Source organism: Podarcis gaigeae (genome assembly GCF_964106915.1).
Source record: "Podarcis gaigeae genome assembly, chromosome: 17".
Lineage (NCBI taxonomy): Eukaryota > Metazoa > Chordata > Lepidosauria > Squamata > Lacertidae > Podarcis > Podarcis gaigeae.
This window is the reverse complement of record NC_139694.1, coordinates 972,388-989,180: the sequence shown is the minus strand read 5'-3', so window position 1 is coordinate 989,180 and position 16,793 is coordinate 972,388. Positions and strand designations below refer to the sequence as shown.

The window sequence follows — 16,793 nt, the reverse complement described above, 5'->3', positions numbered from 1 at the left end:
TATTCTATCTTGTGAAATGCCCCAGCAATAATCACAGTCATGTCACAAAGCACAAAGAAATATCCTCCTTTTTATATGCCGCAGCATCCCTTCTCACGTAATTGCAACAGGCTGCCAATTAAGCAAGAATAACATTTATCCACGAAGTGAAGGATAAAAGCAGTTTCAGTTATCTAGGAGTAGACAGCAAATTTCCTCCAAGATCAAGATATGTTCTCAGCATGGTAACTCATTGCTACGTAAGATGAACATTAACATATTCAAAACAAATCCTAAATCAATATACCTGGGGCAGGAGAGGAGTGGTTTTAGACAATCCCTGCATCTGCAGACTAAAACTGATTTTGTGCAGAGGGTAAAAAATATATAATTAGGTTCACATTTACTAGACATCACAAGGCACCATTAAATGTTAATGAAAACAGAACTAGAATTTATTTCAGCTGTAACAGTATGTCATCTTTAATGGACATATTCAATCATTAACTGAATCAAGTAATCCCAGCCACTTTTATGTATACAAAAATATTCCCCCTCCCATGCCAAGTAAAGGGTGTCTGTCCTGGGTGCTTTTTTCCCATTCTTGTTGCATATATCAGTTACTTAATACTGAAAAAAAAAATATTTATGAAGTCCAGCAGTTTCATAGTTATATGATGAGAAAAGTACTGTGCTAAGCCCCTTTACATTTACCCTGCTATAGGATATGTAAAGTATGCTAGGCGCATTCTCCTTGTAAACTTCTACAAGAGAAGCACTGATGGTGGTAATTTAACCGAACCTCCCAACTAATTACTGCAGTTGTACATACGCTGATTTGCAAGAGAATGGAAAGTACTGACATGAAGCATTAAAAAACACCCATTTTAGACAACCCCCTGCTTGACTATTTCAAAAGACAAGACATTTCTTCCAAATTGGCAAACTTCTGCAGCACTCAAAGAAAGGAACCATCCAAACTGCTGCTCTTTGCCACACTCAAGCAGAGGGGATGCAGCTCCAGCAGCTAGGGATTAAATCCTGTGTTCTTTTTAAGCAAGGAAACACTGGCAGGACTGATAGTCATGAAAAGTGGAGCTTTGATTTCCAATTTCTTTTCCTCCTACCTCCTGTAGAACATAGTCACTAAGGAAGGTTGACTGCACAATGGAAACCCCAAGAAACGTTGAGAAATACATTCACAGAATGACAGTTGATTAAAAAATATATAAATGGGTTTTGTTTTGTTTTTAAAGTCTAAGCGGAAAACTACCTGCAAGTGATTTGTAGATCAAGAGAAGCATTGACTTCCCAAGCCCCAATTCCACGTATCTACCATTCGGTTCCAAAAAAAAAAAAAAGGGACACACTTTCCTTATCACCAGAAGATAGTTATGAGCAGATGTTGACTTGGGCTGTATATACATTCTTTAATGCAGTACCTTCCCCTTTGAACTTCTTTGCCTTATCTACAACTGATCAGGGAAAACAGTGTTGGCACTTGAGATTTAGATGTGCTTCAACATCTTTGCTTTGCAGAAGGAAAACAAATCCTCAGGAAATACAATATAAAACATAGCAAACTATGGCCAGAGAAGCAGTACAAGAACATTTCCTGTACAAGGATTCGGAAAGGGTGAACTTGCTGTTTTTTTCTGATCAAAAGAATAAGCATGCAGTTGGGCAAAATGTCTAATGGACCAAATAGGTGTCAGGATACTCTGCTTGCCTGATAAGGAATAGTGTTTCCTGACTTCTCTGTAATTAAAGGTTGCGCAATATTGCAAATTGCCTGAACTTTCCTGGTCTTCATGTCCCCTTGTTTCTCAATTCAGCATCACAGTGAAATTACAACATCTGCTAGCAAGGTTACATTGTAACCCCCACCCACCCTCCCTCAATAAAGATTTTTCAAAGCAGAAAAGTGCAAGATACAGTTAAAAGTTCAAAATCAGGAAAGAAATGCAGTTTAATATTGATTTAGGTGATAGGGCAGGTTCCCTCCCCTCCCTGGTACGTTTCCCCAGATGGAGAGGAGAGTTGTAATGTTAAGCTGGCATTGCTGTACTGAATTGCTAGAAGCTCAAAATGAAATTGCAAACAAAAGCGTAACAAAATACAAAGCGAGAGCTTGGTAAAGTAGGCTACAGTTCTTACATTACAATATCAGGAGAAAACCAGTTATTTTCTGAATCCTCACAATGCTCCCCAATAAGCCACTTCCATCTGGTGTTCCATTGCATCCCCTTTTAATATTCTTCTAAGACGAGTGCCAAATCTTCAGAAGTGTAATGGGGGGTGGGGTGGGAGAAGCAGTTTCAATCATCATCTATCTTAGGGAGCATATAATCTCAGCAAGCAAACAGAGTTCAAACCAGCAGAGCCATTCAAAGGCAAAGCGTCCTTCCTTCTCTTTCTTTCTTTCAAACTAAGAGTCACAGACTGATCTTCTTTAGTAATCTTTAATGTTTGGCTCCTCCACTGTTGCCAGAGCCAAGGGTCGTTCTGTTGTTAGTGCAATACCTATAACGAATGAGAGAAGAGTGGAAGATGGTACAGTCCACTCTGAATCCTCACCTACATCCCGACTGCTCAGCAAGTTGAATCTTCTCGCCGGCCACTTTGTCTCAAAACACAATGAAGAAATGACAGCTCGAATGCTCTGAATTAGCTTCCAAACTGATGCATGTTCAAATAGTAAACAAGGCCAAAACCGCCAAACCAAGTTCAAAACTAGAGACCGAGAGACTCCATTACAAAAGAAAAAAAAGTGGCATGGTATTAGGAGCCTGGATGCAAGGTATTGCTTAAACTCTGCCCTTCAATGGGAATGCAGGAGGATCACACACATACCGAGGAAAAGCTGACCTTTGGAAGACCGAATGAAGGCCCCACCCCAGCTAGAACCGCATACTACTTCCATCCCAAAATTGCAAAGAAGTAGAGCTATAGAACCCAAACACACAATTTGACAATCCTTGGGAAGTTATTAATTTGTTGGAGAGGATACAACACACATTAGGAGCAGGGGGAAACCAAAAACAGACACCAGGCCTCTCTTTCCCTATTTGGTGACAAGAAAGTGCAAGAAAGCGTTCATTGGGTTTTGTTCAGTTGTCAGACTTTTGCACATCTGTGTTCTGGCCGAGACAAGGGACTTTGAGGTTTTTTTGCAGCACGTGAGCATCCGCTGGTTCTATCCTCTTGTAGTAGTTCTTCTTCGTCTCAATGATCTCAAATCCAAACTTTCTGTAGAAGTCAATAGCAGATTCATTGCTAATCTGGACATGTCTGGGTAAAAAAAGAAACCAAGGGAGAAAAGCATTACCATTTATGAAGGCTGGAACTTGGATCTATATGCTAATGAACTGTTTATCTGAAGACTGGAAAGGAAAATGGGAAAGCAAGGATAGAGAAGAGATTAAAACAGATGTTACGAAATGTGATAATAAACAAAAGACCACCCAACTTCTGTATCCCATGTTACTTTCACCTATCATCTTTACTACGGCTGGGGGAAAAGTCTTGCATGCCAGCTTATAAGACAAGTGCCCAGAAATCAAGTACAGTTGTACCTTGAGGTTGAATGGAATCCGTTCTGGAAGTCCGTTCAACTTCCAAAATGTTCAGAAACCAAAGTGCGGCTTCTGATTGGCTGCAGGAAGCTCCTGCAGCCAATCAGAAGCTGCAGAAGCCCCATTGGACATTCAGGTTCCAAAGTTCGTTTGCAAACCCGGACACTCACTTCTGGGTTTGTGGTGTTTGGGAGCCAAAATGTACAAGTACCAAGGTGTTCAGGATCCAAGGTACGACTGTCTATGACCATCCTATGTAAACGACTACCTACCTTTTGCCTTTCTGATTTCAGTGACAAACAACTACTATTCTGACACAAAAAAGCTACTCTAGAGCACATGTCCTAACCTGTTGTCCGCCAAGTACTTTGGACTAAAACTCCCATCAGCCTCAGATAGCATGGCCATCCCAGGGATGATGGAAGTTAAGTCCCGGATGGGAAGGAAAACAACATACAGTACTGCAGAGCTCTCATAAACCAGAAGGTAACACTACCACCAAACTGGCTTCCAAGAAAGTTATACCTTGATAGCGCTGCAGATGCACAGAAGCAATTGCATCAGGTGGGCCTTCTTTGAGAAGGCATCCCACAACTGTGGTGCCATGATCGAGCAAGTCCTATCCTACATGCTCATGTGCTGGATCTCAGATTGGGGACAGCTGGTAACGTTAGAGGACATATTTACAGGATTGGGTTTACATGTGAAGAATTATGCTTAGGAGCTTCTTTAACTGCTGTTTATTTATAGATTTAGAGACGCAGGCGGCGCTGTGGGTTAAACCACAGAGCCTAGGGCTTGCTGATCAGAAGATCGGTGGTTCGAATCCCCGTGACGGGGTGAGCTCCCATTGCTCGGTCCCTGCTCCTGCCAACCTAGCAGTTCAAAAGCACGTCAAGTGCAAGTAGATAAATAGGTACCGCTCCGGCGGGAAGGTAAACGGCATTTCCGTGCACTGCTCTGGTTTGCCAGAAGCGGTGTAGTCATGCTGGCCACATGACCTGGAAGCTGTACGCCGGCTCCCTTGGCCAGTAAAGCGAGATGAGCGCCGTAAGAGTCGGCCACGACTGGGCTTAATGGTCAGGGGTCCCTTTACTTATAAGTTTAGCTCTTGCAGAGCTCAGCTTGTCCCTGGTCAATGGATATAGGCACTAATAATAAACAATCCAGACAGAATACTGATAAAATAAAGAGGGCATCACTTACAAAAAAGTAACAAGACTGTAGAGTCACACCTTGGTTCTCGAACGTAATCCATTCCAGATCCGTTCGACTTCTGAAAACATTCAAAAACCAAGGCGTGGCTTCCAATTGGTTGCAAAAGCTTCCTATACCCAATCGGAAGCCGCATAAGCTGCGTCGGACATTCAGGTTCCAAAAAATGTTCGCAAACCGGAACACGCACTTCCAGGTTTGTGGCATTTGGGAGCCAAAATGTTCGAGTCACAAGGCGTTTGAGAACCAAGGTATGACTGTAATGTCTGCACCTCCTGTGGTTAGCATTTGCACTGCATGGTAGTGTCAATATAATTAGTGCCTCTACTGTGTCCCAGCAAACTCTAGCACTCGAAAGCCAAAGTCTTATATTAGTTGTTCTTTAATACTATGCCACAAGACTTGAGCGCCAACATTTCCATGAATGCCAACTAAACATGTGAGCAACCAATTCCTCCTGCCTAGGAGGCCAGCAATGTCTTTCTACTTACAGATAGATATTGTCGAAAGTGCCATCTTTTCCACAGATGTTTAACACATGATTCAACATTTTAGTTCCTACAAAGGAAGCAAGACAAAATGGAAGAAAGTTATTCCCAATTTCAAATACTGCAGCATCTTGCAATATTTGTTATTTTATAAACAAGTACTAAATTTTGTAAGCTTTAGAGCCACATGTTCCATAGCCAAGAGCCACCTCATCATTTACAAAACAGTCTTACCTATCCCCAACCTTCGGTAAGGGGCCAGACATCCAAGCGTCATGATGTACAGTCTTTTCTGATTCTGAGAATGATCTACTCTACAGCACACTGCACCCACTGCAATATCATTGAAATAGGCTGCCGAAAAGAGGGGTGGGGAGAGGAAGAAAGCATATTATTTTGGGGGGTTTTAATCCACCGTATCCTGAGGGTTTCGGATAAATATATAGATTTAAGAATACTGCATAATTAGAACAGCAAGACACACTTGCATATTATATATTAAATATATAACAATAAATGTGATCCCATCCCTGCTTAACTCCACGCCTCAAACTAAATATGTAACAATAAAAATAATCCCATCCCAATTTAACTCCACATATCAAATATCAGGTCAAACAAGGTCTAATTCTCACTGAAGGGAAGTCTGTACTATGCTGGTAGAACTCCAGGCTGAAGGGGACAGAATAGCCCTTGTAAAAATAAGATCTATAATCCTGCACGCATAAAACTAGCATATTAAAGAGAATGCTGGTGTAGAACCCTTTCCCCACATATTCTATGTGCCAGAAATACTATGTATAATGGACAATTCAATCAGACCTGAAGCACAGCCTAAAGTGATAAAATCAAGACAGAGTTCTACATCTGCAGTAAGAGCTAGATCTTGCAATACTTTAGGAAAACATTCAAGCATAACTTGATGCACAGTGGTCCATAGTTCTGCTTGTCACCCCCACCATAGTGAGTGTTTCATTACCTTATGGCAAAGACAATAAGAGGGGAACCAACCTCTTTCTACCTTGGATCATCAACCGAGTTGTGCTGAATTTCAAAGGGTGTATGTGACTGCAATTGGGACGCAGGTGGTGCTGTGGGTTAAAGCCTCAGCGCCTAGGACTTGCCGATTGAAAGGTCGGCGGTTCGAATCCCTGCGGCTGGGTGCGCTCCCGTTGCTCGGTCCCAGCGCCTGCCAACCTAGCAGTTCGAAAGCACCTCTGGGTGCAAGTAGATAAATAGGGACCGCTTACTGGCGGGAAGGTAAATGGCGTTTCCGTGTGCGGCTCTGGCTCGCCAGATGCAGCTTTGTCACGCTGGCCACGTGACCCGGAAGTGTCTCCGGACAGCGCTGGCCCCTGGCCTCTTGAGTGAGATGGGCGCACAACCCCAGAGTCTGGCAAGACTGGCCCATACGGGCAGGGGTACCTTTACCTTTACCTTTACTATGTGACTGCAATAAGGGGGGGGGTGACCTCAACCCCCTCTCCAGCTCCAAGCTAAACAAGAAGGCACTCTTCTTGGCACTCTTCTTGCTTCTGCTGCCTGCCACCAAAATGTTGGTGAATAGTCAAGGCACTCAGAATGCCTCAGCCAGCTAGCTCCAAAGCAAGCTCCAATTCCCCTTCCTCAGTTCCGAAAGCCTGGAGCTAGAGAGGGAAGCTGGGGCTTGTCCCTGAACTCCTGCAGGGGTGCAGAAAGAGGTCAAAGTTACAGTCTTATGAATATCCACCTCAGAGTAGGACTCATTGGGTTGAATCCATACTTAATAGCAGACCCACTGAAATCAACAGGGCTTGTTTTAGTCATGGACCAAGATTCCAATGGGTCTGCTTAAAGCATGGTTTATTTGGGACCCAATCCATTCAGTTCAATGGGACACACTTCTGAGAAAGCATTCACAGGCTGAAGGGGAGGACCAAGGCCACCTTAAAAAAAGCTGTGAAACCTTGTTGTGTGTGCAGGAGGAAGCTTTACACCTGAGGAGTTGATGAATGGGTTTCTCTCTGTGCATATCGTTGAGACATGTGACAAGATATGTTAAGCATTTGAGCAGAAAAAATGATATTATTCATTTTAAAGGCCATGATGTAGTATAAAGGGAAAACGGGTTTCTAATGTAACATATGAAAAGTAATTTAGGGCTGCGTAAGTTGTCAGTTCTGTATACTGCAGTCAACAGGAGGCTAGTGGTGATGCTGAAACACTCACAACTTGGCATGAAGGATATTCATGAGGAAGGGGGCCACTGCTTCCGGCACTTGTTGAAGCTTTTAAAACAACCAACAGCTGTGGAAGGTAAAAGCTGGTAGCTTTTACAAGAGGAGCTGGAGGGGAAGGAAAAGGCACAGACAAGGGGAAAAGAGGATGGAAAACTATCTCAGGCCAAAGAGGTACATACCTGAGGAACCTGGCAGAATAAAAGGCAGAATCTGCATTGTATGTGCAGCCCCAGGTTGCATGACATGCAAGGCTTCATACAGTCAGAATAATTAAGGTATCTGGTAAAGCTATCCTCACGTAACAGATGATGTACTGAATCTAGCAGATAAATCAAGAACAATGGAAAACCCTCTATCCACCAACCCACCCAATAAAAAAGCAAGGTACTATACCCAGTTTGGCGAGCTCGCCAACCTCTAACACATCCTTGTAGAACTTGTCATTGTAGCTGACGGGGAAAATGACTTGGTTTAACCGCTTCAGCTGCTTAATGTTGTGTGGCGTCACATCACCCAGCTCGATCCGGCTACTGGAACAAATCAAAACATGCTTAATACCTCTAGGAATCCCACTGTGATTAAGCTATACTAGAAACAGTAGAACTGGTCACCTTGTCATCTACAAACACTTTGGTGCAATATCCCCATTCTGCACAGAACCCTCCTAAATCTATCATGCAGGATTTAGTAGGACTCTTTTTTTTTAAGCAAACACCTTGCAGTTACTCAAACTGAAATTTGGCCCAGTGCTTTCAGGTTACACTGATCTTACAGCAATTAAATTTATACAGTGGTACCTCGGGTTAAGTACTTAATTCGTTCTGGAGGTCTGAAACTGTTCTTAACCTGAAGCACCACTTTAGCTAATGGGGCCTCCTGCTGCTGCTGCGCCGCCAGAGCACAATTTCTGTTCTCATCCTGAAGCAAAGTTCTTAACACAAGATACTATTTCTGGGTTAGCGGAGTCTGTAACCTGAAGCGTATGTAACCTGAAGTGTATGTAACCCAAGGTACCACTGTACATGGATTGTACCCAGAGCAACAGGATCAAACCATCATCTATCCAGCTTCTCAAGGGCAAGTCCTCTAAAACTGCAGAGAACATGGAATTTGTGTGTCTTGCTTCACACAAAGCCACAGAAGAGGTGAAATACTGACACATGTGACTTTTGGGAGTTTCAGAGGACAGAAGACCCATAAGTCACACTCACAGCTTGCTTGCTTCCTTCCCCAACACATCTAAAGATGCCAGGAAAGAAGCAAGAAAACCTTACTTTGAAACTCATCAGAAAGTGAAACAGGACACTTTGCCTCTTCCACAATTTTGTGGCGTGTCTGCAAGCCTCAGTGAGAGGGAGAGACTGGTAGTGGTAACCACAAATAGCAGCTGCCTAGTAAACCAAGCCTAATGTGTGGATCCTGGGAAGCAACCTGTCACTTTAGAGTTGAGAAGGAAGCTAAATTAGCTCCTCAGAATGGCAGGAAGTAACATGAGCCATGCTGGAGACTTGAACCACTGGCTGTATGAAAAGAATTCCCAAGTTCACATTACAAGGCTCAGTCAAACAAGACAACAGAGCAAGAAAGCAGGAACATACATAAGATATAATACATTTTCACATATAATAAGCCATTACCCAAAACACATTTCCAACAGTGAAACCGCATACAGCCATAGTTTATTGTTCACATTAAGAAAGTTAACACCCCCAAAAGGAGTCAGGGTCTCAGGGACAGAGAGTGGCTGGACGTGGGGAGGCAGAAAAAGGTCCTCCTTTCCTTCCGCTCTGCAGACAAGCCCTGGATTCTCCCAACACCCCCTTTCCTTCATATAAATATCTCTTTTTGGCAGCACAATTAACACATATTAAAGGCCTATACTGATGACAGAGACACCCACCTTGAGTGCCCAGTTCGCAAACCTAAGACTTACTGTATTTTTCCATGTACAATCATACCTTGGTTTTCCAACAGCTTAGTTCTCAAATATTTTGTCTCCCAAACCTGGAAGTGACTGTTCCAGTTGGCGAACTATTTTTGGAAGCCGAACGTCCGAAGGGGATTCTGCAGCTTCTGATTGACTGCAGGAGATTCCTGCAGCCAGTCAGAAGCCACGCTTTGGATTTCAAACGTTTTAGAAGTCAAATGAACTTCTGGAATGGATTTCATTTGACTTCCGAGGTACAACTGTACAAGATGCCCCCAAGATCTATTGGAAGTCTAGCGGGGAGAAAGTTCTCCTCCCACACCCTCAGCATCAGCTTTAATCTGAAATCTTAGGCGCAGTACTGCGCCCAGAGCTCAGAAACTGCTCACGTTTATGAAGTTCCCTGCCACAAAACGCTCCTAGAACAATGGGAGTTTTGAACACTGTCCATGTGGTCACAATTAGACCCACGCCAGTAGTAAAACATGTATGGCAACTGGATATTTCCTATGTGCTAGGGCATAGGGCCAGAGAGAGTCCATACTGTGTGTCTAATCATCTGACTTCTGCTCTCACATGGGGCTCATACACTGCTTGAGATGCGCTGCACCACTGCAAGGTTTCACTCTGCAATGAAAGCCCTGCCACCATTCCAAACTGGGCAAGAAGGGGGGGGGGGGTCAGTTTCCTATCCAATCACTGACTTCACAGAGAGGGATAATACTTGACCTGGCAAATATTATTACTATTTATTATTATTGTATGAGACAACTGAGAAGTAGCTGTGTTGAGCTCTCAGGGGCTGAATCCAAATGCAATGACAGAATAGTAGAGGTTGAAAACATTAACAGGCTTGCTCATATTAAGCACTTAGAAAACTGGTTATATCAGGAGATATGAAATGAGAAATATAGTCAAAGAATCTCACGGCTAGCTACAGCTGTGTCTTAAGAAAGAACTTATAAAGAACTTTATACTGCTTTTTTATGGTTTTCAGATTTTAAGTGCAATTTCAGATTTGCGAGTGTGTTGTGTGTGTGTGTGTGTGTGTGTGAGGGAGGGAGGGAGAGAGAGAGAGAGAGAGGGAGGGAGGGAGAAAGAGTCATTATTTGCAGGTTTGTGGGGTTTTTTTTAAAAAAAACCCTATTCACTTAAGTGTTGGAGTGTTTTGAAAGGAACACCTTTTAATATATAAACACAACTTGTAGTAGCTTATTGCAGGCTAAGAAAAGTAGGCAATAACTGAAAAAGCATCTATGCATAAACTCATGCTCCAGCCACTGATAACAACTTTGCAAAAGGTTTTAGGTTAGTCAAGTTCTTTTGAGAGTTGCTTGTGTATGTGTTTCTAATTAAGTGAGAAATTGTAGTAATCTTTCTGAAGCTGCAGTTGTGTCTGTTGTGTACTGAGGGGGCTGAACTGGGAATGTATATGATTTCTCTTGATTTTACAGTCAAATTATACAGCTGTCTTAAAAACAATACATTTTTAAGTGCCAGACATTCCTCTTATTTGAAAGAGTAACTCCAAAGAGGAGAAATAATGTTTTATTGGCCAGTTGGAAATGTCACCATGTACAGACTTTTAACACACTGGGAGAACAAATTAACAATCTGCTTCCCTCAACGAAGAACCAGGAAGTTATTTGCACACTGTAGCAGTACATAGGAGGCATTTCTATTTACTTAAGACAGAGTCCACCTGTTAGCCAAAAACGCTTTCAGACCAGCTTTCAAAAATCAGTACTAAGACTCAGGCTCACAATTGAAAAAGACATAACACATGAGTAAAAAGGAATGGGTGGGAGGAAGGGAACATAAATTCAGACCCTTGAAAAGATACAATTTTTAATAATATGGTTATGTCTATTCAGATTCTGGCTGTCTAGAGAAGCAACTACTTGTTGATGCCAGTGGCAATTCTGGCAGTCGTGCCCTTGATAAAGTCAACAATGATAGAATAGTATGAAATCTGTATTGCTGCACTCTACCATGCATTTAAGAAGCTGGCAATTACTAATATGTTCGAAAACCAAGGTATGACTGTAGTTCAGTTAGGATCTTTTATGCTCTCAGAAGCAAACTGGCATCAACTGAAACTGAACTTATCTCCAAGTCACTCTTTTAGTACACATGGCAAGACCAAGTCCCCTGAATCCATAGAGCAGGAGGCTTCTAACACCATGTTCACCATCTGTGCTAATCCACAGCAAATGGCAAAATGCCTCCATGATGTCACCCTACGGGGCAGATGCACTGACCTCCACTTCATCAACCAGAGTTGCAGGTGGCAGGAATTCAGTAAATGAATTATCTTGCAATTCCAGCAGACGTGGGTCAGAATCCAATTATACAGCGTACATAGGCTGTGAATAACCACCCTTTTGATGGATTTCAGTTGTAATCTGAAAATGCTGGAGACTTGGCAAAGCCTGTCAACCCAACACAGGGCATTTCATATAAATTAACTCATGTAATTTCTGTGAATGTAATGTATTTATACATGATACATACATGTTTGGTCTTGTCTTCCACCAAGGAAACGTCATATATTAAACAACCATTAGATTCTTTGTAATGAGTGATGGTTAGATAATTCTGTATTCTCTGAACAAATCCTGTGCAGGACTTAACTTGGCAAGGGAAATATTAAGGTTTTAAAATTGGTTTTAACTGTAGCTTGTAAACTTCCTTGAATACTCCAATGAAAAAGCAAATGATAAATTAAACAAACAGTTACCCTGTTGTAGGTTTTTAACACAGTTTTTAAAGTTATTTCCAAGCACATTTTTTTTATTGATAGCCAAACCTTCCTCAGTTCATTTTGAAATCAAGCTTCCATGGAGAACATTTAAAAAAAAAAGCTTCTGCTTTTCAAGAACTCTCTCCAAACCTATAACGTTAGTGATCTTGTTGGCTATTTAGCAACCATGGTGAAAGCAAAAGCACCTTCATGTTTCAATGTGTATTCAACCCTCCTTCAACATTTCATCTATTTTTCATCCAAGTTCTGGCCATTGAATACAGCTCCCCCAGCTGATTTTAAGGCTCTAAGTAAGGAGTCTTGCAGTTTTTCGAGCTACTGACAGATCTGGCCTAGTCAGTGTACCATCCACACCAGGGGTCAGCAAGGTTTACCTCACCTGGGCCAGTTCCCTTCAGTGGAGATCCTTCCACGGGCTGGATTGCGCATGTGTGAGTGCGTGTGGCCACAATTTCCAGTGTCTGCATCTACACAGACACAATTTCCGGCACCACGGAAGCGAGTCCCTGCACCACGCTGCACCGGTTTAGTGCAGCATATGGGGACTCGCCGAGCGGGCGGCTCGGTTCGGGGGCTGCTCGTGGGCCGGTTAAATGACCCCTGTGGTCCGCTTGTGGCCCATGGGCCTTAGGGTGCTTACCCCTGATCCACACCATGACTTGCTTGTTTGCCACAAAAGAGAGACTTTTAGGTAGGGGGAAATGGCAGACCACTTTTGAAGAGAGCCTACCCAAAGGGGATGTCCTTTTGGGACACAGCAAGCATACAGTGGTGCCCCGCAAGACGAACGCCTCGCAAGATGGAAAACCCGCTAGACGAAAGGGTTTTCCGTTTTGGAGGCACTTCGCAAAACGAATTTCCCTATGGGCTTCCTTCGCAGCGCGTCTTCCCCACTGTCCTCGGACCTCCTCCGAAGGCTGGCGGTGGGGCGGTGTGACCTCCTCTCCCCGCCAGGCTTCGGAAGGCTCCTCCAAAGGCTGGCGGTGGGGCGGTGTGACCTCCTCTCCCAGCCAGGCTTCGGAAGGCTGCTCCGAAGGCTGGCGGCGGGAGGAGGTCTCTCCGCCCCACCGCCAGCCTTCGGAAGGCTGTCCTGAAGACTTGCGGTGGGAGGAGAGTTTTCCTTCCCACCGCCAACATTCAGAATGCTGTTCTGAATGTTGGCGGTGGGGAGGAAAAACCCTCCTCCCACCGCAAGCCCCGGGAACAGAGGAGAAGCGCTGCGCGCCTTCCCCTCTGTTCCTGTACCTGCCTGAAGGCTTGCGGTGGGGAGAAAAGCCCTTCTCCGCACCGGCAGCCTGGCAAGCGGTCTCCATAGGAACGCATTAATTGATTTTCAATGAATTCCTATGGGAAACCGTGTTTCACAAGACGAAAAACTCGCAAGAAGAAAAAACTTGCGGAACGAATTAATTTCGTCTTGCGAGGCACCACTGTACCTATGCTAGCATTATGCCTATTGTGGTGGTGGGTTTTGAGGATTTACTCTCCTTGCCTTATACCTCTGTGTTACTGGAGGGAGAGCAAATAGAAGCCCCTTTCTAGCTTACTGACATGGCTGTTTGGGGGCCACGGCTCACTCTCTTAGTGGCCTCTGGGATTTTAGGCGATACGGAGATGTTCTATCAAAAACTGTTCTTACAGTCTCTTCCAAAACAAAGATACAGCTCAAGCCTGGTATTAATAAGCCCAGTTACAATATCTATTACCGTACATGTGTAAAAGGTCAGTAGTCAACTGGTATCCAAAGCTAGAGGATTTGTACCAACACAGTGACACCACTATTTGAGTTACATTAGGGTCACATCTCACAATCATACTAGCATGCGCTCAGTTCTGAAAGAGCTGTAGCTGTGGTAGTTTTAAATGAACACCCAAACACATAAGCCCACACATTATATGGGTTGCCATCAGAAGTATATTAAAACTCAGTATTTCAAATGTTCCACCGAAAGCAGCCCACCCTTTGGCTTGCACACAGTAGGAATCTCTTCTTCTGTAAGCAAGAGTAGCTATTTTTCTCTATTACACATCCAATAAAATAGTCATTTCGAATCCAAGATGTTACTTCAGCAGCGCCAGGATGCCCTGATGCCTGGAACAGTTCCCCAGTTGTTTTAAGTTTAACCAAAGATGGAAAGAAGACAAAGTCCCTACCAGAGAAGAATGGCAAACTAAACTGCTGGAATATGCAGAAATAGCAAAAATGACTGGAAGAAATCAGAAACCAAGTAGATGAAAGTTTCAAAAAAGAATGGGAGAAATTAACACTTTATCTGAGAGACCATGTAAACAAATGAAAACATTAGCAGGTTTTTAACACCACTTGTAATGTAACAAAAACTTTGGATAATGGAAATAGATTTAAAATATAGGTGATGAAATACATGCAGTTGAAAAGGACAACATAAAGACCCATGGAAGGAAAGAGGGGGGGGGCGAGAGTCTGAGATTCAGGGGAATCTTGTATTTTGAGTATATTTGTGATACTGTAAAAAAGTTATATCTGTAAAATCAAGTAAAATGTTTCCAAAAAGGGGAAAAGGGGGGAAAGTTTAACCGGTCTTTTCAGAGGACTCACTTCTAGCCCTAACTTGCAACTTTTGGGGGGAGTTGTTTGTTTTGTTACATAAATACATACATCTTCCACCCCCCCCCTTTAGGCTGACTAGATGCTGAGGCAAATCTACCTCTTTTAAAAGCAGGCACAACACAACACATAATGTTGATTTACTACACAGACAAAATATTTATGTGCGCTAAGGGTTGCTGTTGCTTAAAAAAGAAAGCAAAAAACGTCCTGATTTTATTTCAACCCTGCAACCTCTTCCTTGGCACAGTTAAAATTGGGGTGGGAGACGAAACTGATGGACTATGCAGAGATGGTGAAACTGACAGAGAAAATCAGAAACCAGGAAGATCAAGTATTTTTAAAGGTAACTATAACAGATGGATAACGGTAAAAGATGCAAAAAAAAAATGTAATCTTAAATACGGAACCCATTGAGGGAGGGAAGGAGGTCCAAAGGTTCAAAAGAACCTTTTATTTTAACGTTTGAAATGGTTAAAGTTAAAATGTAAAAAATTGTGTAAAACCAGTAAAAAATATTTTTTTAAAAAAAGTTGGGGTGGGTGCCAACAAAATAAGAAGGGCAGACGAAACTGAGGGACTATGCAGAGATGGGAAAACTGACCGGGAAGATCAGAAACCAGGGAGATCAAGGATTTTTAAAGGACTGGAATAAATTCTTCGTTTATTTAAAAGACCACTGTAAACAGTTAAAATCACTGGCGGGGATGTCATGGCACTTGGAATGTGGAATTAACTATGGAAAGAACCTTTTGTTTTAATGTCTGAAATGGTTAAAGTTAAAATGTAAAAAGCTGTGTAAAACCAATAAAAAATATTATTTTAAAAAATGAAGATAAAGTTGGGTGGGTGTGTAAGGGGAGAAAGAACAACCTGCTGGCCCATTGGCGGAATCAGGCCCGGAAGGCTCCCTCTCGCCATAACCTTATGGCGCACCTTGAACCCAGAACCCGCCAAGTCCGAGCCCCTCCCTCCCTCGGAACAGAACCGCATCCTCCCCGGAGGAAACGGGAGCCGGGAGAATAATCCTCTACTTCGCGCCCCCCCCCCCCGGAAAGAAGCGCGGGAAACAAAGACCCGCCGCCGCCCCGGGGGGAAAAACCTGAGGGGAAACGCCAACCTGGAGGGCGCCTGAGGAGACCGGGCTGGGCCGGGGCGGGAGGCGGGAAGGAAAGGGGAGGGAAAGGGGAGGCGGCCGCCGCCGCCGGTCCCGCACTCACCCCTTCATAGCTGCTGCTGCTGCTGCTGCTGGCGGGGGCCGCGGGGTCCAGCAGCGGCGCTTCTCCTGCTGCTCCTGCTCTTGGCGCCGCCGCCGCCGCCGCCGCTGCTCCACATGGGCCTCAGGCCGCTCCGAGCTCCCGCGCGCGCCTGCGCACAACGCCGCCCCCGCCTCAGCTCGACCTTTCACCCGACGACGACGTGACGACGACGGCAGCACGCGCTCACGGCGCAACGCTTCGCCCCGCCCCCTCGTTTCGAAGTCACTCAGAGACCGACTTCCGGGTTTTGTTCTCCGCCCCGCGATTTGCCCACAGACGGGTAATAATAATAATAATAATAATAATAATAATAATAATAATAATAATAATAATAATAATAATGATGATGATGATGATAATAGGTTTTTTGCAAGGCCGGGCTCAGGGCGGCTAACAAGCAAAACAAGCAATAATAAAAACAAGTTGGAATGAATACAATTTCAAAACAACATTAAAATATTGAAACATTAAAATATTAAAACATTAAAAGCTTGTTACCAGCCTAGCCGTTTGGATGGTTTTCCGATTTCAATATAACTTCTTACATTTATCTACAGTATACCTGTCATCTTACAGATTTGAAAATAAGGGACCAGCAGCTTCGAAAATAAGGGACCAGCAGCGCAAAATAAGGGATTTTGGCTTAGCTTATACAGAAATCTGGCACTGATGGAGCCATGCTGCTTTGGCTGCGGCTGACTGTGTTTTGCAGGGGGTTGGACTAGATGATCCTAAGGGTCTACAACTCCCACCAAAGAAGAGTGGCAGGCAAAACTGATG

General features: G+C 43.7%; 1 protein-coding gene across 2 annotated transcripts; it reads right to left on the bottom strand.

The window, feature by feature from the left end:
* Nucleotides 1-412: 412 nt before the first annotated feature.
* On the bottom strand, nucleotides 413-16,209 carry NAA50 (N-alpha-acetyltransferase 50, NatE catalytic subunit). 2 transcript variants are annotated; one of them, XM_083719970.1, is made up of 5 exons: nucleotides 15,975-16,209; nucleotides 7,870-8,006; nucleotides 5,492-5,611; nucleotides 5,261-5,327; nucleotides 413-3,270 (listed from the first exon to the last, which is right to left on the bottom strand). In XM_083719970.1, exons 1-5 carry the CDS (start codon nucleotides 15,980-15,982, stop codon nucleotides 3,090-3,092), a joined length of 513 nt encoding a protein of 170 aa, XP_083576096.1. In that variant the 5' UTR covers nucleotides 15,983-16,209; the 3' UTR covers nucleotides 413-3,089. The 2 variants fall into 2 exon arrangements, with proteins under 2 accessions (XP_083576096.1, XP_083576097.1); XM_083719971.1 differs by having other exon boundaries at nucleotides 7,870-8,003.
* Between the last annotated feature and the right edge of the window lie 584 nt (nucleotides 16,210-16,793).